Source organism: Dermacentor variabilis, chromosome 4 (genome assembly GCF_050947875.1).
Source record: "Dermacentor variabilis isolate Ectoservices chromosome 4, ASM5094787v1, whole genome shotgun sequence".
Taxonomy (NCBI): Eukaryota; Metazoa; Arthropoda; class Arachnida; order Ixodida; family Ixodidae; genus Dermacentor; species Dermacentor variabilis.
Genome location: NC_134571.1, coordinates 48,366,524 through 48,390,520, shown reverse-complemented (window position 1 = coordinate 48,390,520; position 23,997 = coordinate 48,366,524). Strand labels below are relative to the sequence as shown.

Here is a 23,997-nt window from a genome sequence, read left to right as displayed (position 1 = left end):
TTCCTTCCCTCTTCTCCGCCCTTAAACTGGCTCTCTTAACTACTACACGCAGAGGCAAGAAACAGCGCGCGCTTTAGATCCTATAGATGAGATGAATATTTACAATTATTATTAGGGTTATAATTTATTCGAGTGCTGATTGCCGTGTTATAGTTGGTTAACGAAACTACTCCTCAAGTCTAAATATTGTAAGGCAGTTTGTCGTGTGCGTATCATGGCCACGCATGCTTATATCGTCTTTCCGTTTCTCTACCACGGTTGCGCTTTAAAACCACGGCGCTGCAAGTTTGCTTTCCTTTCCTTCCCTCTTCTCCGCCCTTAAACTGGCTCTCTTAACTACTACACGCAGAGGCAAGAAACAGCGCGCGCTTTAGATGCTATAGATGAGATGAATATTTACAATTATTATTAGGGTTATAATTTATTCGAGTGCTCATTGCCGTGTTATAGTTTGTTAACGAAACTACCCCTTAAGTCCAAATATTGTAAGGCAGTTTGCCGTGTGCGTATCATGGCCACGCATGCTTATATCGTCTTTCCGTTTCTCTACCACGGTTGCGCTTTAAAACCACGGCGCTGCAAGTTTGCTTTCCTTTCCTTCCCTCTTCTCCGCCCTTAAACTGGCTCTCTTAACCACTACACGCAGAGGCAAGAAACAGCGCGCGCTTTAGATCCTATAGATGAGATGAATATTTACAATTATTATTAGGGTTATAATTTATTCGAGTGCTGATTGCCGTGTTATAGATTGTTAACGAAACTACCCCTCAAGGCTAAATATTGTAAGGCAGTTTGTCGTGTGCGTATCATGGCCACGCATGCTTATATCGTCTTTCCGTTTCTCTACCACGGTTGCGCTTTAAAACCACGGCGCTGCAAGTTTGCTTTCCTTTCCTTCCCTCTTCTCCGCCCTTAAACTGGCTCTCTTAACTACTACACGCAGAAGCAAGAAACAGCGCGCGCTTTAGATCCTATAGATGAGATGAATATTTACAATTATTATTAGGGTTATAATTATATTCGAGTGCTGATTGCCGTGTTATGGTTTGTTAACGAAACTACCCCTCAAGTCTAAATTGTAAGGCAGTTTGTCGTGTGCGTATCATGGCCACGCATGCTTATACCGCCTTTCCGTTTCTCTACCACGGTTGCGCTTTAAAACCATGGCGCTGCAAGTTTGCTTTCCTTTCCTTCCCTCTTCTCCGCCCTTAAACTGGCTCTCTTAACCACTACACGCAGAGGCAAGAAACAGCGCGCGCTTTAGATCCTATAGATGAGATGAATATTTACAATTATTATTAGGGTTATAATTTATTCGAGTGCTGATTGCCGTGTTATAGTTTGTTAACGAAACTACCCCTCAAGTCTAAATATTGTAAGGCAGTTTGTCGTGTGCGTATCATGGCCACGCATGCTTATATCGTCTTTCCGTTTCTCTACCACGGTTGCGCTTTAAAACCACGGCGCTGCAAGTTTGCTTTCCTTTCCTTCCCTCTTCTCCGCCCTTAAACTGGCTCTCTTAACTACTACACGCAGAGGCAAGAAACAGCGCGCGCTTTAGATCCTATGGATGAGATGAATATTTACAATTATTATTAGGGTTATAATTTATTCGAGTGCTGATTGCCGTGTTATAGTTTGTTAACGAAACTACCCCTCAAGTCTAAATATTGTAAGGCAGTTCGTCGTGTGCGTATCATGGCCACGCATGCTTATATCGTCTTTCCGTTTCTCTACCACGGTTGCGCTTTAAAACCACGGCGCTGCAAGTTTGCTTTCCTTTCCTTCCCTTTTCTCCGCCCTTAAACTGGCTCTCTTAACTACTACACGCAGAGACAAAGAAATTGCGCGCGCATGCGATCGCATAGATGAGATGAATACATATATATAGAAAAGCATCAGTCATAGCTCTCGAAGTATAATATAATATAATATAGAATAGCTCTCGAAGATAGCTATTCCGGCGGCTAGCTTCCCACGCTATGCGTGCCGCCCTCGCACCTGTGAAAGCTTTTCCTAGACGCTAGAGCTATACTATTCCTGCGCAACCTTGAGCGATCGGAAAGCGCGTTTTCCACGCCTGGCCGGCGGAGAGGGGAGGCTTCGTTCCGGCCGCGAAGCTCTCCACATCCCCGTAAGGAGCCTGGTGGTGGTCTCGTTCTGACGATGCCCTCTCGGTGAGCGCATATTTCCCCCCTCATCTTTTAAGAGATTGAATACATACAAGCATTTGTCTCGCAAACCAGATTTATTTCAAGGGAATTTTCCACGTCTCAATAATTTCTCTCGTTGTATTCGAGTGCTGATTGCCGTGTTATAGTTTGTTAACGAAACTACCCCTCAAGTCTAAATATTGTAAGGCAGTTTGTCGTGTGCGTATCATGGCCACGCATGCTTATATCGTCTTTCCGTTTCTCTACCACGGTTGCGCTTTAAAACCACGGCGCTGCAAGTTTGCTTTCCTTTCCTTCCCTTTTCTCCGCCCTTAAACTGGCTCTCTTAACTACTACACGCAGAGACAAAGAAATTGCGCGCGCATGCGATCGCATAGATGAGATGAATACATATATATAGAAAAGCATCAGTCATAGCTCTCGAAGTATAATATAATATAATATAGAATAGCTCTCGAAGATAGCTATTCCGGCGGCTAGCTTCCCACGCTATGCGTGCCGCCCTCGCACCTGTGAAAGCTTTTCCTAGACGCTAGAGCTATACTATTCCTGCGCAACCTTGAGCGATCGGAAAGCGCGTTTCCCACGCCTGGCCGGCGGAGAGGGGAGGCTTCGTTCCGGCCGCGAAGCTCTCCACATCCCCGTAAGGAGCCTGGTGGTGGTCTCGTTCTGACGATGCCCTCTCGGTGAGCGCATATTTCCCCCCTCATCTTTTAAGAGATTCAATACATACAAGCATTTGTCTCGCAAACCAGATTTATTTCAAGGGAATTTTCCACGTCTCAATAATTTCTCTCGTCGTATTCGAGTGCTGATTGCCGTTTTATAATTTGTTAACGAAACTACCCCTCAAATCTAAATATTGTGAGGCAGTTTGTCGTGTGCGTATCATGGCCACGCATGCTTATATCGTCTTTCCGTTTCCCTACCACGGTTGCGCTTTAAAACCACGGCGCTGCAAGTTTGCTTTCCTTTCCTTCCCTCTTCTCCGCCCTTAAACTGGCTCTCTTAACTACTACACGCAGAAGCAAGAAACAGCGCGCGCTTTAGATCCTATAGATGAGATGAATATTTAAAATTATTATTAGGGTTATAATTTATTCGAGTGCTGATTGCCGTGTTATAGTTTGTTAAGGAAGCTACCCCTCAAGTCTAAATATTGTAAGGCAGTTTGTCGTGCGCGTATCATGGCCACGCATGCTTATATCGTCTTTCCGTTTCTCTACCACGGTTGCGCTTTAAAACCACGGCGCTGCAAGTTTGCTTTCCTTTCCTTGCCTCTTCTCCGCCCTTAAACTGGCTCTCTTAACTACTACACGCAGAGGCAAGAAACAGCGCGCGCTTTAGATCCTACAGATGAGATGAATATTTACAATTATTATTAGGGTTATAATTTATTCGAGTGCTGATTGCCGTGTTATAGCTTGTGAACGAAACTACCCCTCAAGTCTAAATATTGTAAGGCAGTTTGTCGTGTGCGTATCATGGCCACGCATGCTTATATCGTCTTTCCGTTTCTCTACCACGGTTGCGCTTTAAAACCACGGCGCTGCAAGTTTGCTTTCCTTTCCTTCCCTCTTCTCCGCCCTTAACCTGGCTCTCTTAACTACTACACGCAGAGGCAAGAAACAGCGCGCGCTTTAGATCCTATAGATGAGATGAATATTTACAATTATTATTAGGGTTATAATTTATTCGAGGGCTGATTGCCGTGTTATAGTTTGTTAACGAAACTACCCCTCAAGTCTAAATATTGTAAGGCAGTTTGTCGTGCGCGTATCATGGCCACGCATGCTTATATCGTCTTTCCGTTTCTCTACCACGGTTGCGCTTTAAAACCACGGCGCTGCAAGTTTGCTTTCCTTTCCTTCCCTCTTCTCCGCCCTTAAACCGGCTCTCTTAACTACTACACGCAGAGGCAAGAAACAGCGCGCGCTTTAGATCCTATAGATGAGATGAATATTTACAATTATTATTAGGGTTATAATTTATTCGAGTGCTGATTGCCGTGTTATAGTTTGTTAAGGAAACTACCCCTCAAGTCTAAATATTGTAAGGCAGTTTGTCGTGTGCGTATCATGGCCACGCATGCTTATATCGTCTTTCCGTTTCTCTACCACGGTTGCGCTTTAAAACCACGGCGCTGCAAGTTTGCTTTCCTTTCCTTCCCTCTTCTCCGCCCTGTGGGGATGCGTGACTCTCACGCCTCCCCTGAGATCTAGTTTTCCCGCATGGCTCGTCTCCTGCAGGGCGGCTTCGCCCGCCGCGTGGCCTGGCGCCCGCGGCGGTCGGGTGGTACAAGCGCGGTGCGAGAGATGGCGCGAGCGTCGCGCCGCTGCGGGGTTACTGGGGCGTCGGGAGACAAGGCGCTCGGGCTGTTGGGTCCGAGACAGGAAGCGGGACGGCCGTGCCGCACGTGCAGCGACCCTCTTGCCCGGCAGGTCGACGCGCGGCGGGGACGTATCCCGCGCGCGCGCCGACCCATGCTTCTGCGAGACCGCCTCGCGTGGCCGCCCTCGAACGCGCCACGATTCGCGTGACCATACACGCGAACGACCAGGCGTTGGGATCCAGCATGGGGCGAACATATTCGCTCGCTTCCGGTCGCGGTGAGTCAGACTTCTAGATTTGTCGCGCGCCCATCGGCATGTTTTGGGGATAGCAACTCGGCTAGCAGGCATTGATTTATGAAAGGTGCAATAAATGCCCTTGTGAGTGTTTGCATACTGTGTACTGTCGTTCCTTTGTCCCAAGAGTACGGGTGTGAGAGGACCCCACATCTGGCTGCCCAACGTGGACCTCTTGGGACATCGGACGATAGTTTTAACAGTTTTGCTTCGTTCAAGACGTTTGTTTGAACCGAAGCGTAGGCCTAGCGTGAATTGTGATCGCTAGCGTCGGCGGCGTGCTTTCTTGAGCGAGGTGATGGTGGCTGTAGTGTGTTTGAACATGCCAACATGCTAAGCCTTTCCGCAAGTGTTTTTTTTTAATGAAATTCGTCAGTACGAGAGCCACGTGGTCTGCATCCTGGGAGAGCGAGGCTGAGCGCCCGCAGAGCAGTGGCAAGCCTGAAGCGAGTGAGTACGGAAGCCTCGTGGGTGGTCCGAATTTCTCATGTAAATAGCTTCTCCTATCTCTTTGACTCGGATGAAGTCGCGGCTCTGGGAGCCGGGTGGCCGCGGGCCACGGGTGCCACTACGGGCTGACTGGTATTGCGGCCTGGCACCGGGCGCTCCGACACCGTCTGGGACGGTGGGCGCCGTCAACTCGGATGCTTTGTGCACCGAGCGGAGTAGGACCACCTCACAGAGCTAACGTCTCCTCGCGGCTGCCTGTTTTGCGCCCATTTTGGGTGTTGTTTTTGGATGCCGGTTGTTGTCAGGGTAGCGACGCTTTAGGCCTAAGGCTTTACGAAGCTGCCTGTCGCACGTGCAGGGACACAACCTGGTGGGCCGTGGCGTTGAGGTGTTGCAATTCGCTTCCCTCATTCTATTTAGCCTCGCACGAATTGAAATTACTCGTTCGACTCAAGAAAGCGAGCTTCGTTCACGTGAACTTAGCATCTGAGTAGCTGCCCGATCTTTTTCTAGCCGAGTTGAACATCGTACCACGTGGGCGATGCGCATGCATAATTCCTCTCCCTTGCACTACTTTAGTGTTTGCCGAGTGTGTTGAGTTTACGCAGCGTGATTGGAGTCACCCCTGGTTTGCCGTCACCTGCACATCGTCTGCTGCTGCCCCGGACTACGATCGAGCCACCCCGGGCGATGGTGATGCTGTGGCCAGTTCGGCGCGGCGACTTCGGCGGCCTCCTGCATCCAGCTCACAACCCTCGGTGGCGGACAAAAGAGCCGGCGGTCACCGACAGCTACGGCGGCTCTTCCCAGCAGGGCGCGGCGGCGCGAGCGACGCTTGTTCGTACCGACTACTGCGTCGTCGTCTCCGGAGTCCTGGCCTGGCATCGTGCCGTCGAGTCTGCAAAGCTGCCGCTGTGACCGGCGGACGCCAGCGGTGCACCCAAGGACAATGTCGGCTCGCATGTTATGGACAGCGTGCGGACATTTCTTCGGCGCGACCACTGTTTAATGTTCTACCTTGTTTGCGAAGCACAGTTTGATGTTAGACCGTGTCACATGTCTCGCCGGAATATGTAGTGATTTAAGGTTGGGGGGATGTGGGGATGCGTGACTCTCACGCCTCCCCTGAGATCTAGTTTTCCCGCATGGCTCGTCTCCTGCAGGGCGGCTTCGCCCGCCGCGTGGCCTGGCGCCCGCGGCGGTCGGGTGGTACAAGCGCGGTGCGAGAGATGGCGCGAGCGTCGCGCCGCTGCGGGGTTACTGGGGCGTCGGGAGACAAGGCGCTCGGGCTGTTGGGTCCGAGACAGGAAGCGGGACGGCCGTGCCGCACGTGCAGCGACCCTCTTGCCCGGCAGGTCGACGCGCGGCGGGGACGTATCCCGCGCGCGCGCCGACCCATGCTTCTGCGAGACCGCCTCGCGTGGCCGCCCTCGAACGCGCCACGATTCGCGTGACCATACACGCGAACGACCAGGCGTTGGGATCCAGCATGGGGCGAACATATTCGCTCGCTTCCGGTCGCGGTGAGTCAGACTTCTAGATTTGTCGCGCGCCCATCGGCATGTTTTGGGGATAGCAACTCGGCTAGCAGGCATTGATTTATGAAAGGTGCAATAAATGCCCTTGTGAGTGTTTGCATACTGTGTACTGTCGTTCCTTTGTCCCAAGAGTACGGGTGTGAGAGGAACCTACAGCCCTTAAACTGGCTCTCTTAACTACTACACGCAGAGACAAAGAAATTGCGCGCGCATGCGATCGCATAGATGAGATGAATACATATATATAGAAAAGCATCAGTCATAGCTCTCGAAGTATAATATAATATAATATAGAATAGCTCTCGAAGATAGCTGTTCCGGCGGCTAGCTTTCCACGCTATGCGTGCCGCCCTCGCACCTGTGAAAGCTTTTCCTAGACGCTAGAGCTATACTATTCCTGCGCAACCTTGAGCGATCGGAAAGCGCGTTTTCCACGCCTGCCGGCGGAGAGGGGAGGCTTCGCTCCGGCCGCGAAGCTCTCCACATCCCCGTAAGGAGCCTGGTGGTGGTCTCGTGCTGACGAGTCTCAGGGCGCTGTAAATAATTTTGTTTTGTGCAAGGAGAATAAATTTAAACACAAATATAAGCTACAGCTAGTCTTGTTTTTTTTAACACTAGAATACTGCGTCGTGAATCACAACATATTATACGGTCGTGTGGGACCAAGACATTGTGACGTTTTGACACTCGCTCCGACTCGCTCGGTTGCCTCATATCCTGTTAATCGTTGCGAGAGCTGATATAGCAGCATGTCAGACAATTGAGCGAGCACGAGTGTGTGTCAAAACGTCGCAATGTCTTGCTGCCACATGCAACGGCTATATTTTGTACCTACACTGGCTACACAATTATTTTAATTGGTGCAGAAAATGTGTAGCTCCGACCGCCGACCCTATGCCATTTTTATAGAAGAAATGTAGCATAAATACTACACTCTCTACACGTAGTTTTGATTAATGTAGGCAGCAAATGACAGACAAACAGACTCGCGTGGCAAACGCGCGGCACCATTTTGTGTGACTATAAGCGCTGTCTGTATATGTATGTAGGCGATACGGTTCACTTCAGGTATGCCACTGAAGTGCTAGAGTGACCATGTGTCTTAGAAGTGAGCTAATCTTCTAAGAAAATAAAATGATCTTACTCGACGATGGCGTGTATTCAGACTCCACGTTGTATATGTGTCATCTTCGTGCGAAGCGCATTCGCAATGTATTCAGCTCAAGTTTGTCTAGATTTGCTGCTGAAAGGAAACTAGTAAATCAGGCAATAGGTGCGAAGTCAGGCCCTTTTCATCTATTTATGTAGAAAACAACCCATAGTGGGGGGGGGGGGTGCTCTGATTGGCTACAGCCCAGTCAGCCAAGTGCAGCACACGATGTCATAGCCTCTGCCCAACACTGAACTCCTGTGCACGAGCCGAGCGAAGTGTAGGTAAAAAGAAAACAGTACTATTTCGTGACGGCACGACACAGTAATCTATCGGAAACGAAACCAAAGCTGACTAGAAAAGCTATCACATTGAATTATTAGTGCTGCCCTGAGGCTTGCGGCGTCCTTTTTCGTAGTGTTTACTGGTATAGAATTTTTATTTAAGGCAAGAAATGAATAGCTAGTCAAAAATATGTCAGTACCCCTATGGATATGCAATAGGGCTCCAACATTTCTGAATAAATTTATGTTAAAAGGTCGGCACTCTGCATGTCCCTTGGTTCCTTGTTTGTGTCCCCTTTCACTGGGATGTAATAGCTAAAGGGACACCAAAGGCAAATACCAAGTCGACGAGGAACGTTTAATTACCATTCCAGAAACCTCGCAACACCTGTTTCGTGCCAAGAAAAGACTTGTTTACAAGAAAATCACATCTGAATGGTCCGAATACATTTTTTCGAAATTCAAATCTCCCGCCACACAACCGGGGGGAGTGCTGGCACACCATCACCACCCTTTGCTGCCGTCGGTGAGTAAAATGGCGCCCGATAGACGGCGGTATCGAGATAAGGCCGAGCCAGAGAGGCTGAAATAATCTCATGGGTGGTAGTAATGGAAAAGAAACCTGCCATGAGTAACTACTTAAGAGGAAAAAACCAAATCAGGAAAGAAATAATTTATGATAACTCAAAGGGCAGCTCATTACTATTCCAAGCGAGATCAGGACGCCTTAAAACACGCACCTATAAAGCGATATATAAGAAGGAAGAAGAAGCATGTGCTTGCTGCGGTAAATCCAGGGAAACGATGAAGCATATTTTATTAGAATGTGAAAATATCTGCCCAGCGGTTGATTTAGGCATCACTGGACTCTTTGAAGCCTTTGGGTTCAGCGAGAGCAGGGGAAAAGTAAACATGTCCACAAAAGAGATTAGTAAGAGGCAATCGGAAGATTGGTAGAAGAAAAGTAGAGAAATGACAAAAAACGGAGACGAACAAAAACAAAGTTCACAATAGGGGGTGAGAAAATTTGGTTATGGGAATTCATCGTGCGTTTTTTTCTGTTTCTTTTTTCCTTCTTTAACCTAGGTAGGACCTTAGGCAGTATACTAACAAGAGCGTGGTGGCGCAACCCACCGCCCCGTTACAAAGGGGACGCTCATAACATCCTTCCATCCATTCAAGGTGTTTTCGCCGCTGCAGCTGCTCTTTGGTCAAGTGGCGTAGAGCGTTCGGGCATCCTGCGACATCACATGAAAGTTGAATTCGCTACTATTTGCAGTTTGTGCGAGTTTCGCGACCCAGCAAAACGAGCGCAGCACTACGCGATTACTAAACTATTGAAACGCGAAAGCATGGACGACGCGGAGTCGAGCGAAAACGAAACCTTCCGACCGCCCGCGTCGTTGTCAAGGGTAAATTCAATGAGTTATTTTTTCTGAAAATGAAACAGAACTGGACAAGTACGATTTCATTTCGTCTTATAATACAACACAATTGGATGTTTTCTGCAACGAGTGGTTCATTACTAGTGACAAGATTTAACTGAGGAGTGCTTTCTTCATCGGGCAAGTACTTGAATGTCTCGGGGGCGTCTCTAATCATGTCCTGCATTTACCTCAATTTGTCGATTATTAAGGCTCTGTTCGTGCATTTTGCATTCCAATCCCATAGGAACGCTTATGGCTGCCTCTTCTAGGACTCAAACCGACGACCTCGAGGTGGGCAATGAGCCACCCCGGCAGGTCATGCAGGACATTTGATGGCATAACGGCAGGGACAAACAGGACTCGCATACCTTTATACCGTGAGTACAGCCGGCGACGTCGTACGCCCTACGAGACATCAGTGCTACTGCGTCTACGTCTAATGTCTTCATTCCGAATTTGGCCAAGTCCGGATAGAACGTGACTTGGGTGTAATCTCTACCCTTGGTCGCTGTTGTAATCTCAGGACATGTCGTCTTGTGCATGTTGTCTTCCCAGACCTGCGAGATGGGTGAGGCTTGTTGATCATTCACTAAGGATGAGGATTGGGCAAGTTGGTATTGCATTCTAGAACTGGTACAGCGCAGCATCGAAAGGCAGGAACAAATCGAGATGGCCAGGCGAAAGAATAGAGCGCTGACTTCAGACTGGTTTATTGGCAAGCTACACGAAATATATAGCTACAAGCGAGCATCAAGAAATATCGTCGCAAAGCTTCACAAAACGTAACACCGATGGAAGACTACACCATCATGACTCACAGAACGCTCAATTCTGTCATGCATGGTTAAACTGATCAAGAAATCTTACTTCCTCTGAAGATAGGCACAAAGATGGCGCGCTAACACACGTGCTGCCAGCCCGTGCTACGAGATCAACTTTAATGATCTACTGCGTAAGTTGTGATGAATGCTTTTTTAGCACTTCACACTGATAAAAATTCAGCTTACATCTACAGTCGCGACAGTGTTGTGGATCTAAGCACTATCGCCACGGGAAGTGCCCCTGTATAGCTTGGTGCACTTTGTAATCATGTTCTTTTAGCGTTTCATTAAGGCAGTGACCAGTTTGGCCCATATATCTCTTCCCACATGATAATGGAACTGAATCAGGGTTGCCAGATCGGGCTATTAACAGCCAAATTGGGCTACCTTTTGTCCGAGTTGGCATAAGAATTTTCGTTTTGGCTATGTGGTTATTTTTGGGCTACATCTTTTTCCTGTGTAAAAAAAAAAGTAAGAATGGTTAAGCAGAAATGAAAAAGGACGCTGGAATCAAAATGCAGACGACAGCAGGTTAAAGAAATTGAGCGCGTCTGCTACAAAATCAAAATTTGCAAGTTCTATGTGAGCGAACACATATGCATGTGAAAAGGTCAAGGATCGTGTCTTTTTGATAATTTTAATTAAGAAAACTGGCTTCAGGAAACACGTCTCCATTCGCGAACTAACGCTACCCCCGCGCGCGCGCCAGCGAACATATACTGTTGCTGTCTACATGTGAGCTTTCGGCTTCCTACGTTTTCATGAGATGCTTTTAGCTCCCGTAGACGGTGCGCCGCGGGTGACCTCGGCGCCAGAACGGAGGGAGAACACCGAGCTGAACCTAACTGAAATTTGCCGAACTTTCGGACTGTCGCATGGCGCCTACGTGGCAATTCGCTCGGACCCTTGCTGCCCAAATTGCCCCTGCTCCAACGCCAACGTAGAACATATCCTCCTCCGTTGCCCCACAGCCACCACAGCCATCCGTTCCCTACACAACTCCAAACCCTCCTCCTGTCTTTGCTATCAATGCCCGTATCGAATACCGCCGTCGAACGAGTGTTCAGCCCGGTCTCGCTCATTAAAACCAATCTTCGAAAAAGAATGTCGAACGAGACATTGGTAGCGCTCCTCCACGGGAAGTCTGGCCTGGCCAGGAGCGGAGGCTGCTGCAAGGATTTTAAGCCGAGCCAAGAATATTTGCCCATTTCAGCTCTGACATTTTGTATGGACTAAGCAGTTCAACTTCGCAATAAGCTCATGATGCGTAATCATAGCATACTTTTTATCTCCATATATCATACTAGATGTTGTACCAACCACCATCTATTGTGTTAGACTTTGTCTTGCACTTTTTTTGTAGTTTTGCGTTTAGTGCATTGTGTGTTGTTAAGCGAAATTATCATGAGCTGTAAGTAATAATACTGAACGCCTGAATGCATGCCATTGCTTAGCGTGTTTAGTGCGCGGTGCTATTTTTGTGTTGTTCTTTTTGTGATCTTTTGGTGCTCTGGGAAAAATAAAACAGTGCATTTGCAATGAAGACCGCATTTGACTTATCATGAATTTGCCTGCATGCCAGCGTTTCTGCACTTCTTGCTCTTGTGCAGCATCTGTTTTCATGCTGTTTTCCGTGCCGCATGGTCCCGTGACCATGCGCGCGGAGGTCATGCATGGTCAAGCGTGGAAAAATTAATATGTAGGTATTATTACCGAAAATTAATTCAATATGCTTAAGAAATGACTTCACAAAAGGACAAAGCCTTTCGTTACCTTTGGGCTACCCAAAAGTTTCGCTTTTGGCTACATTTGGGCTACTGCGAAGGCCAATTTGGCTACCTGTGGTTGGAGCGATCTGGCAACCCTGAAGTGAATAAACAACACCAACAATGCAAGACCCAATATTTCGTGCAACTTGCCTATAAACCAGTTGGAAGACAGCGTTCTATTCTTTCATCTGGCCCGCTCGGCTTGTTTCTTCCTTTCTATGTTGCGCTGCACCAGTTTTAGAATTGTTGATCATTACAGCTAACCTCTCGAAGCTACATCTAGATACTGATAGATATAGCACTTGTGGAGTCCTAGATCAACGTTTTGCCACTTAGGATTCTTTAATGCTACCACTATAAAGAAAAAGCACACACAGCGTTCCGCTTCCTTTTCCTGCCAAATTTCTGCACACTGTTTTTTTTTTAAATACAGTTACATTTGTCGCTCACACTTCCTAAACAGGGTTTCGCTGATTATAACTGGTTCCTTCCATGACAAATGTCCGAGTGTTCACGCAATGTACTTCTTTTCTTTGTTGTTTTCCAGAGTAATGCAAAATGCCTTTTACCAAAATTCAGGAAGAAAAAGAAACACAGAAATGTGAGAGCCATGTGTATTCTTTTACTAAAGCGCAAGACTGGTTGTGGGAACATACTGCTAAAAACCATCAGAAACTTCGTTTTGATCTATGATTCATATATTTACTCTCATAACTCACTGTTGCACAATGCCCCCGCTCTCGCACGACTACACGTAGCACAGCACTAGCCTATTAGAGCCATAAATCGCCATTTCCATCACTTGTAGCGCCATCAGTACATCCGCGCACTTGCATGTTATACTCCAACTGTGATTTTGAATGCCTAATAATATGCCAGAGGGAGCTGCTCACACTGCAGTAGCACTTACAATATACTGTGTTGGAACATGCACTGGTTGCCGAATTCGCGTAAACTGATGGCTTGAAGGGAGCGAGCAATGAAATGTCAGATTCCTCAAGCCACTTCGCAAAACATGCGCAAGAGCTGCAGTCGTGGAAACCCGTAGTCGCTCGAAATCTGTGGAAAGCTGTCCTTGGCTCTCCACTGCAGGAGGCTGTACTGTATTCAGGCCTGCAGTGAGCCAAAACCTGTATTTGCCCTCATACAAGAGACTACAGTGTATTCAGGTGCCTCTGTACAGCCTTTGTAACCAGACGCATGCATGCACACATGCAACTGCACCTAAAAGTGGTTTCAGTTCAAGCCTGTATCCAAGCGATTGCACCCAGAGAGACAAATCATAACGTGGACGCGCTCGACAAGAAGACAGTATAGCGGTAGACTTGCCTGTTGGAAGCACTTCTGTTCAGTACTCGAATATGTAGCAACCGAGAACCTCCTGCTGAATATGTTGCATAGTTTGGCACCATAGCCATTTCGGCCTCCCGTGACTTTCTTTTCGTCATCGTTGTAATGTGAGGATGTCAGCAAGCGTCCAAATATTAACGTCGGTATGTAGACTTGTTCAGTGCTGTGCTTCACCACAGGGATTCCCTGGCCATCATTTTTTATAGAGATGCACCCTTCTTCTGGTTTAATCGCAATCTGGACACAAAGAAAGAACAAGACATGAGGAATGCGTTTTTGTTAAGAGTAACACACATCATGCATCTCCCCTTCCCCCATCCCAGCTTTCTATAAATGCACTGAAATTCTCAGCTTTAGAGAGGTGCTGAAGCAATTTTAATAAAATTTCTTCAGTAATTTAACGTTATAGACACTTTTTAGCTCTTTGTGAAGGGCAACTTGATGATACAGCCTGGTTTAATAGTATTTTTCTATAACGCTCATGTAGTGACGTCCATGTTACTACCAAGGAGATTGGTTACTACCAAACTTGCATGTTATGGATTGTTTGAGCAGCAAACTTCAGACGCAGAGATAAACTTGCCACGGAAAAATAAATGCAATTTGTGTAAATTGTCTCCATATGCTTATTAAGAGCGTTGCGCGCATACAGCAAGCCAAATTCCTTAGGTGCAAATTTACAGCTTCCCAGGTACATTCTACTCAACGTTCTCACGCACAAGGTCAGTGCCAATAACGGTCGCACACTAAGTTTACCTGGTGGCTCGAAACACCAGGTAAACTTAGTGCGTGGCCGTTATTTAGTACGCGACTGTTATTTCCTTTGTAGCAATTGCTACGATTGGGTGGACGTCTCATTTTCTCTTTATTATAATCACTTCTCTCCACCTTGCGGGTTTCCGCAGAAATATTACGTCAAACTCTTGCCTTTGCTTCGAGTTGTTGATAAGTTCGACTTCGCCGTGCTATCTGCTAGCCGCCTGGTTAGCTCAGATGGTAGAGAGGCTGCCCCGGAAAGGCGGTGGTGTCGGGTTCGAGTCCTGGACTGGGACGAATTTTTCTTTCATCTGCGAGGCTTTTCTCTTGAGGAACTTGTTGGGAACACGTTTCTTTGTAGCAATTTCTACCATTGGGTGGATGTGTCATTTTCCCTTTATTAATCACTTCTCTCCACCTTGCGGGTTTTCGCAGAACTATTATGTCCGTACACAGTTTTATTGAGAAAGCATTATATCACATGAGCCAGAGAAGCCGATGTTGTAGGCAGCGAGTGGTACCAAAAATCCTCATCACATCATGTGATGTCATCAGCGTCTTGTATGATGTTAGAACAAGTTAGAGTAGGGTGACTCAAGGTGGATTAAAGTGAATTAAATGGATTGAAGTGGAACACAGTTGATTATGGTGGATTGCGGTTGGTGCAAATTAAACCGAGATGGATAAAAGTGCATTAAAGTTAAGGTGGATTAGGATGGATTAAGGTTGATTAAGGTAGAATAGTAGATTAAGGCTGGCACAAATTAGAGTGGTATCAATTAAAAGTCAATTCAGGTGGATTAAAGTGGATTAAGGTGGAATAAACTGGGTTAACGTGCTCAGGGATGGGACTCCTGCACTTATTGCGCCATTCTGATAACCCAAATTCCTGCGCCGACCTGCGCCAAACAGACAATCGACCTAAATTGCACCAGAACGGCTTCCGAATGTGTGCCCCAGCAGTGACCACGCACAACGAGCGGATTCGTTTTCGGAAAAGGAGTGCAGCCGTTCATTCCGCTATAGTGAACTAGAATAGTTCTAGTTCACTATAATTCCGCACACAGCGCGACGGCGCCTCCCGCAGTTTATAACACTGAACTTTTCGGTGCTTCCGGAAAGTAGGCGATGCGCGCAGCCACTCCGGGCTGAAGTGTTGCCAGATGGCACAGAGTAACATAGCCTAAACAGATGGATATTATAACCCAAAAGTAGCCAATCATGTTGTCTGGCTACAGTGTACTAGAATAGGGCAGTGAGGCAACCGCCATGGGCTGCGCCTTGACAGAACTGTCACGGTAGGCGGAGAACATAGCGGCGGCGCAGCAGTCACCGACTACTGTTAGGAATGGCCGGACGGGGTGGCAACGTGCCAGCTATTTCAGCCCGCTGCACGTGTTCCAATCCAACCGAGACGGGGCGCACTTCAGAGAACTGCGGATAACTGGCAGCCACGTGGCGCGGGGTCAGCTCAGGGGAGTTCTCGAGCGGAATTAATTGGCGGAACCTCCCCGTGAGCTTTTCGAGACACGAGACAATGTGCTACCCGGCCGCGCCACCCGGGACGGCGCAGAGTTCTACGAAGCCCCTCTGACGTCGGCGCCGGACCATTACACCTGTGTGTATGTACGGCACGTGTATGTAAGCCCTCATCCTCCTCCAAAAGGGCGGGTCATCTTCAATGACGTTGAACTGTGACGTCAAGCAGAGTACTTATAAGCAGCGATTGTCGGCTGCTAGAATGTGCTCGTCGTCTAAGTGCTCGTTGTCGTGCTAGAAATGTACGCGTGAGCTGCGTGCTCGTTGTCGTGCTCGAAATGTACGCGTGAGCTGTGTGCTCGTTTGCTGTATGCTTCGTCTTGCGGGCTCCATTTGGGAGCCACGCATAGACTGTCGATGTATCTCATGTTAAACTGTAAATAATGTAAATAAACCCTGTTCACCTAGTTCCTCCCAAGTTCCTCTCTACGACCTTCAACTCCTTCAAATGGTGGCAGCGGCGAGATCGTCCGACAACTCCTACATCTAGTTGACAGCGGTGGGATCGTCCGGCGAAATATAATACTACACTATGCCCCTTGACAACACGTGCGTGAGGTTCGGAGTAGGCAAGCCGTTTCAGCTGCGTGTTCCTTACTTTTGTGCGTGTTTTACGAAACAATTTGTGTATAAACGGTGACTCGTTGCTTCAGCAATGGGAAAGCATCGCTTACCCAAGTAAGCAACTTAAAAAAAGAGACTGTGTTAAGCTTTTTAGCTCTTTGTACAGGGACCTCCGCAAGCATTCTTTCTTTGTCGGACACAACTAGAGAGAAGCTGTGGCAGCATAGAAGATACTGCAAAGTTCTTTTTCAAAAAGGAAGTCGCTTTCTGTAATGAAGTCTAGGTATCCAGGAGAAGCTCTACTGTAGGTTAAATGAGGCACAGCATTCCTGAGTTCTTTGCGTATAGACCCGCAGCGTTCCCGGGAAACTAAGGGGCAGGTTCCCCTCATTTCTGCCTTCTCATTATCTCTGGTATAAGCGCTGCCCAAAGCACTGAAACCTTTTCTTTCCTTTCTCATTTTATTTTTTTCTCACTCTACTTTGAAGTTCTGTTCAAATTCAAAATATATCGTATATCTAGCAGCGTTCATGGCCGCATGCGCATGGGAGACTACGAAACCACGATGTCAGAACCATTGAGAAATACTATGTCGTACCCCCTGTCGCGATCAGCTACCTTTTTCTAAGATGATAAGGGGAAGATAGTTTGATAACTGAGGCTTTTTCACTGGTCGAGTTGGAGCGGCCGCCGAAATTCTCGAGCGAGCACTCGGGTTTCACAAATCCGAATCGGTTAGCGGAGCGCAAGAACATGGCAAGAACGCTCCGCAGGGGATCACACAGGAAGTCTGCGCACACGTGACACAAACCGGTTCCGGAAACCATGTCCGACTTGCGCTCTGTACATTTCCACGGCAACCAAGGTCGCCGTCCCCCGTGCGTTGCAAAGTCCGTCTTTTCCATGACGCGCCCGCAAGGATTGTGCATGGACAACGTACATAGAAGGCTTCGCACAGCACCTGCGTCACCTGGTAATTGTTGTCCGTTCGAGGTCTCATCGCTAAACGCAAGCTCTGAAGCAGCACCAAACGCAGCCATGGACAAGAACTGCACCGAGAGCGGCACTGCTTCGCCCAGCTGCGCCGACGTTGAGAGCGCCGCAACCGAAGCAAAATTCTATGAGCGGGTGGTACCCCTCTCCCACTTCTCGTTCGCACCGCCTTGTCGCGCCGCACCGCGCGGTGTGTGCCTACGTGTGTGCGCGTAGACATTTCATTCGAAGGGCGATGTACAGTCTGTTTCACGTTTAGGGGAAAACTCGGAGCGCATTGCATCGCGATGCGGCGACCGCTTGAGTCAGGCGGCGGCAGCAGCTCGCGCAGGTGCTCGAAGGGCGGGATCTTGAACGGCGTCGTCTGCTACGGCGACGCGCGCTGGCCGCATTGTCGGGAAACGTTCTATTTTCAGTTGCAGGGCGCCGGATTCATCGCTACAGCGTGAAATGAGTCGGTATTCTTTACTAAGCGTTGTGCGATGCCCACTGATACGCCTCGAAGTAAGTTCATCGCTGCAGGGCAGTCATAGACGACGTACTGATTCCATACATTCTTGACGGCCCGTTTCTGGAAGGCGACTATATATTATAACGCGATAGGTTATAATATATTCCACACTGCTCGTGTTGTGCAGGAACTGCTGGAAGAGCGCGCAATCACTCTCTTGGAGTGGCCGCCTCAATCCCCGGGTGCCAACATCATTTAAAATGTCTGGGGCTCCTTGAAAGTATCGCTGCCTCACCATCCCCTCTATCAGTCGCCCGAGGATAGGCTTCGATCCACCATCGTCAGCGTCTGAGACGTGCTGCGAATGAACACATCCCTGATCAAGTCATTTTACACTTCACTGCCTTCCAGGATGAGCGCAGTCATCGCTGCCGCTGGGAACATGACGAGATACTAACTGAAGTTTCGAGCGTGACGTGTCCAATTCCCCGCCGGCGGGCAGGGTCTGTCTGGTGTAGTGAATTATTGTCGAGAAAAATCATTTCCAGCTTATTGTCTTAACCTAAAACATTCCTTTAATCGTATCCGTTTGTTTCATCGTGTTCGACCCACATAGTTATCATTGTTCAGTGCTTTGTTTTCCTTTCGAGTCAAACAAAGACTGAGCACGTTGCGTGCACATCTTGGTGCGTTTTTTCGCTGCTCATTACGGTAGCACACGCAGTGAAGAAATATACGTGCACGCGCTCAGTACCCCGGCCTTTCGAAAGAACAAACGAAGCATGCTGTCAAAAGTAGTTTGTGGAACTCCATTATCGCCAATGAAGGCTCATAGTTTGGCGACGCACAACGTTTGGTAAAGAATATCAGCTCAGCTCCCGCAGTACCGATGAAATCGGTGCACTGCCCCTTACAGTAGCACGTTTCCCGACAATGCGGCCAGCGCGCGCCGCCGTAGCAGACGACGCAGATCCCAACTCCGGCCCTCGAGCGTCTGCGCCTGCTCGAGCTGCTGCCGCCGCACAACTCCATTGCTTGCCGCATCGCGATGCAATACGTTCCGAGTTTTCCCCTAAGCGTGGAAACAGACTGTACACGCTTCTATTTGCCTTTAAGAAGATCGGTACGCTTGACGATTATTTTTATGGCTGCAATGCGGCGAAATGGTAGCGTCTGCTTAACCATGGAAGTGACGCTGAGCAGGTAATTGGAAACGACATCGTATGTGCCGCCGGAAAAATCGTCAGCGCACACGATGCGGCACATACGAGCTAAAGTCATTTTTGCAGTTTCTCACAATATGTTTGTTACAAATCCGCGTTGTCTTTGATGGCGACAACGGGCTTCCATCGACACTGTGCGGAAATATGTCGCTGCATAGCACAAGTACGACATGCGCACACAACTTTAACTAGTACGTCCCCTACAATATGGAATAGAGGCAGCAATGTAGACAGCTTGGTCATTTTTTAACAGTGCTCAAGAGGCAGAAGTTGAAAGTACTAGTAATTATTCCTACTCCACCAATGCCGGCGCGACCAAGACGCGGGCGTGTATCGTCCAGTAACTCGATCGATCGGTGCAGTGGTGAAGTGGGAATGAACTCCGGTCATGTTGTGATGTGTGGTGCGCGACATGGTGCGGGGCTCGGGACGGTCGAGAGCAGACGACGCGGAGTGCACGCGCGCCGAGCTGGAAGGAGGAAGAACGACGACGCCGGAGAGCGCCCGGCACGTGAACGCGCGGCGCAGGAAAAACAACAAAAGAAAAAGCTACCAATGAGAAAAAACCACGGGGCGTCGGGCAGCCAATCAGTAAATGCCAAATCGGCCAGACCACGACAAAAAGCGTGGTGCGCTGGCAGAACGGGGGCGACACGCAAGAGGACACGCAGGGAGACGCCGGGGAGACGCCAGGATCGTCCCAGGAAACGACGGCAGGAGGAGGTCAACCACCGGAGCGGGCGTTGAAGACGGGCCGTCGGGTTCCGGACCCGAGCCCACCAGGACTTCACCCGCCCGGGGCCTCCTGCCAACCTGTTCCTGTGCGTCGCCCGTCTAACTGAGCGTGCCGTCGGCTCCGCAAGGCCGGTGAGCTTCTGCGCCAGTGGGCAGGACGAGAACAGTCGGGCTTCGGGCCCGAGTTCTACGCCAGCTGCCCGGCCAGAACGCCACCCCCGTCTGCCGTGCCGCCTGCTGCCCGAGGCCGGCGTTCGAGCTTCCGTGCCCGTGGCGAGAGGGGAGCAGTCGGGCTACGGGCCCGAGCTCTCTGCCCGGCCAGAACGCCGCCGCCGTCCACTCCTGCCACCCAGCCGCCAGCGTTACCTCGCCTCACCAGAGCTGGCGCGCTCCCGGTACCCGGTCGGTCAACCTACGCCGCAACCTTTGGTGAGACCGGCGCCACCCCTTCTGCCAGCTTGTCGCCGCGTTGCCGTGTCGAGACTGCGACGCGTCCCCGCCCTCGTGGCAAGCCCGAACTCGCACCCTCGTTAACCTCGTGCAAGCCCTATAAGAGCGTTCCTTACCGCAATGTTTTTTTGAGTGTGTATTTCAAGCATGTTTTCTGTTTCTTTTTATTTGCTTTATGCTTCTTTTGTGTGTGATTAAAAGTCTTTGTGTGTGCGTCCAAACCAACGGCTTCGTCCTCAATTGGGTTTTCGGAGGCTCCGCCTAAGAGAACCGCTAAAACATGAACACGAACCTTTGCCCATAAGTGGGTCATCACAAAGTGGCGTCCGCGCGACAGGACAAAGCCGTTCGTTTGGATCCTTCTTCTAGAGGTTAGGAACTATGGCTAACACAAGAGATCTGTTAGCCCTAGCCGAACGCATGGGCCTGGAAGGTGCGGAGTTGAGGGCATGGCTGAACGAGCAGGAAGCGCGTGCGCGAGAAGAACGGGCAGTGGAACGCGAGGCGAAAAAGCAGGAGCTTATATTAGAGGAGAGAAACTTACAGTTACTTAAAGTCGCGGAAGCTGAGGGCAATCGTGGCGAGACGAGCCAACGGCAGCTAGAATTGGAGGAGCGAACGCTTCAGTTGCGCCTCCAAATGGCGGCAACGGACGCTGCAAGGACAGCTGACCGAGGACCAGGAGGGAGTGCCCCATTCAGCGTGAATCCTCACAGTTTGATGCCGGGATTCAACGAAAGCCGGGACGACTTGGACGCCTATTTAAAAAGGTTTGAAAGCGTCGCCACCGGACAAGAATGGCCTAGAGACAAATGGGCCACAGCTCTAAGTTTATGCTTGAGCGGAGAAGCTCTGAAAGTCTTTGGACGTCTGTCTCCAGAAGACTCCCTCGACTACGATAAAGCCAAGTTGGCGTTGCTCCAGCGTTTTCGGTTTACGGCGGAAGGCTACCGGGAGAAGTTCCGACAGAGCAAGCCCCAAGATGGCGAAACTGGAAAGCAGTACGCAACTAGGCTACTGAGTTTCTTTGATCGGTGGGTGGAAATGTCCAAAACCGAAAAAGAGTATTTGGCACTTCGCAACCTAGTGGTGACGGAACAGTTTCTGAACAACTGTCATCATCGGTTAGGACTCTTCCTACGCGAGAAGAGCTACCGCCATCTAGATGACATGGCCGAAGCTGCCGATAATTTCCTAGAGGCTCAGAGGCAGCCCAATCTGTTAGTGTTCCGGCAGAAATCGGAAGGCAGTAACCCTACGGAGAAAACCGGAAGCCCATCTGAGAGAGTTCCAATGCGATGCTTCGTATGTGGAAAACTGGGTCACGGGGCATCAGACTGCCGATCTAAGCAGAGGCAACCGTTCTGCGGGTATTGCCGTAAGCCCGGGCATGATGTCAAAGCCTGCACCAAGAAAAATGATTCCCCAAGGACGTCTTGCCTGTTGTCGCCAGAAGAGCGCCTGGAAGAGTCAAACGCAGCAGTCGTTGAACAAGACGTAGTTAGCACGGTGAAGACTCCCACGAGGAATGTGGCACGCAAGATGCCAGTGCTAAAGGGCTTCGTCTTCGGACAGACCGCATCAGTCTTGCGAGATACGGGGAGTAACACGCTGGTCGTGCGTCGTTCCCTCGTACCAGACAAGGCTTTAACAGGTAACACCGCCAAGCTGGTCCTGGCGGATGGCAGCAGCATTGAAATTCCCGAGGCCAAGGTTGAAATTAATTCACCTTATTTTTCTGGTACAGCGATTGCAAAGTGTATGACAGCTCCTCTATACGATGTTATTGTCGGAAATGTGCCAGGCTCACGAGAACCTCATGATCCAGATAAAACCTGGACAAAAAGACCGCGGAAGCGCATCGAAGATGGTATAGCAAGCCCGAAAAGAACCAAGGGAGAAGAACATTCCCCGGATGCTTGGCTGGTCGGCATCAAGGGCCGAGACCAACGGCCGAAAACATCCACTATCAATATCAGCGCCTTGAAAATAACCAGGCAGGACCTTGCCACGGCCCAGAACAAAGATAAGACCTTAAAGTCTTGCAGGAACAAAGTGGGTCAAGTGTGCCAAGGCAAAAGATTGGCATCCTACTCATTTGAAGTAGTAAAGGGAGTGCTGCATCGTCATTACCGGCTACCCTCGGGCAAAATGACTGAACAAGTGGTAGTACCACAAGGATTACGCCGCCAAGTGCTCGCTTTGGCGCACGAAAACCTTAGGTCAGGGCACCAAGGAATTAAGGGAACAACTGATCGGGTTCTGGAATCCTTCTACTGGCCAGGAGTCCAAGAAGCAGTGAGAAGATACGTACGCTCTTGTGACACTTGCCAGCGAACGTACCCTAAGAGCAAGATACGCCAGCTGAAAGTTGGTGACCGTGCCCTTATCCTGCTTCCAACGACGGCCAACAAACTGTCGATGCACTGGAAGGGGCCTTTCTTGGTCACAGGAAAGAAAAGCAACTTTGATTACTGGCTGGACTTGGGACACACTACAAAACTGTTCCATATTAACATGCTGAAGCGCTATGAAGAGCGTGAACCCGACCGTTCCCCACAGTCAGCATCATGCATCGTGATGGAGGAGGGCGAGACGGACACCCCTATACTTACCTTCACAAGAAGTGCGGGCCCGGGTAGAGAAGCAGTCAAGCTGGGCGATGACCTTCAAGAAGATCAACGTGCAGAACGTTGTGGGGCGGACTACATGAGTAGAATACAGGGGAAACTACAACCCTGCGCCTCTAGATGTTTTGGTTACCCGAGCAGGGTTATGTCATCGTAATGCCATGCTGTTAGTGTTTGATGCTAGTTTTTGTTTTTTTTCCTTGGTGTGCTTTATTTGAATTTGTTTTCCTTTAATGTCTTATCTGCGTGCTCAGTGAACAGTGCATTGAAACATTACAGTGCGTTCTTGTCAACGGACAATGACTGTAGTGTTGTGAACTATGTCGCGCACTGAGCGGCAGTTTTTCCTCAGAAAAACTTGTTAAAAAAGGGGCTTATGTGATGTGTGGTGCGCGACATGGTGCGGGGCTCGGGACGGTCGAGAGCAGACGACGCGGAGTGCACGCGCGCCGAGCTGGAAGGAGGAAGAACGACGACGCCGGAGAGCGCCCGGCACGTGAACGCGCGGCGCAGGAAAAACAACAAAAGAAAAAGCTACCAATGAGAAAAAACCACGGGGCGTCGGGCAGCCAATCAGTAAATGCCAAATCGGCCAGACCACGACAAAAATTGGAGGACGCTTAAGCTTCGCCTTCAAGAGTGGAACGCGACAGCGTTCCCGTCGACCCGCCAAGGGGTATTGGGCTACGGCGCAGCGACAACGCGCCCCGCATCGGACGCGGTGAGCGTCAAGCAACGCAGCGTTCGGCGCGACAACGAAATGTGCGCCTCAGCAAGCGACGCACGCCTGAGCCTTCTAAGGTAACACCGCGTTCACTAGAGGCGCTTTTGTACCGCTTTGAAGCATCGAACTCGTGGCTCAGTGGTAACGTCTCCGTCTCACACTCCGGAGACCCTGGTTCGATTCCCACCCAGCCCATCTTGGAAGTTGCTTTTTATTTATGAAGTGCCTGCCGTGATTTATCGCTCACGGCCAACGCCGCGGACGCCGACGCCGACACCGACGCCGACGCCGACGACACCGGCTTTTCTGCGACACGAGCTCCTTAACGCTATCGCGTTAAAA

At 49.5% G+C, this 23,997-nt stretch overlaps 1 protein-coding gene across 1 annotated transcript in view; it reads right to left on the bottom strand.

Moving 5' to 3' along the window:
* The window catches only part of LOC142578190 (DNA topoisomerase 2-alpha-like), a 72,371-nt gene that overhangs the window by 35,432 nt on the left and 12,942 nt on the right, over positions 1-23,997 (bottom strand). The window contains exons 2-3 of the mRNA XM_075687592.1: positions 13,570-13,827; positions 10,019-10,207 (exon numbers count right to left, since the gene is read on the bottom strand). Of these exons, the coding sequence (XP_075543707.1) occupies positions 10,019-10,207; positions 13,570-13,827 (447 nt within the window). The remainder of the gene's footprint in view (positions 1-10,018; positions 10,208-13,569; positions 13,828-23,997) is intronic.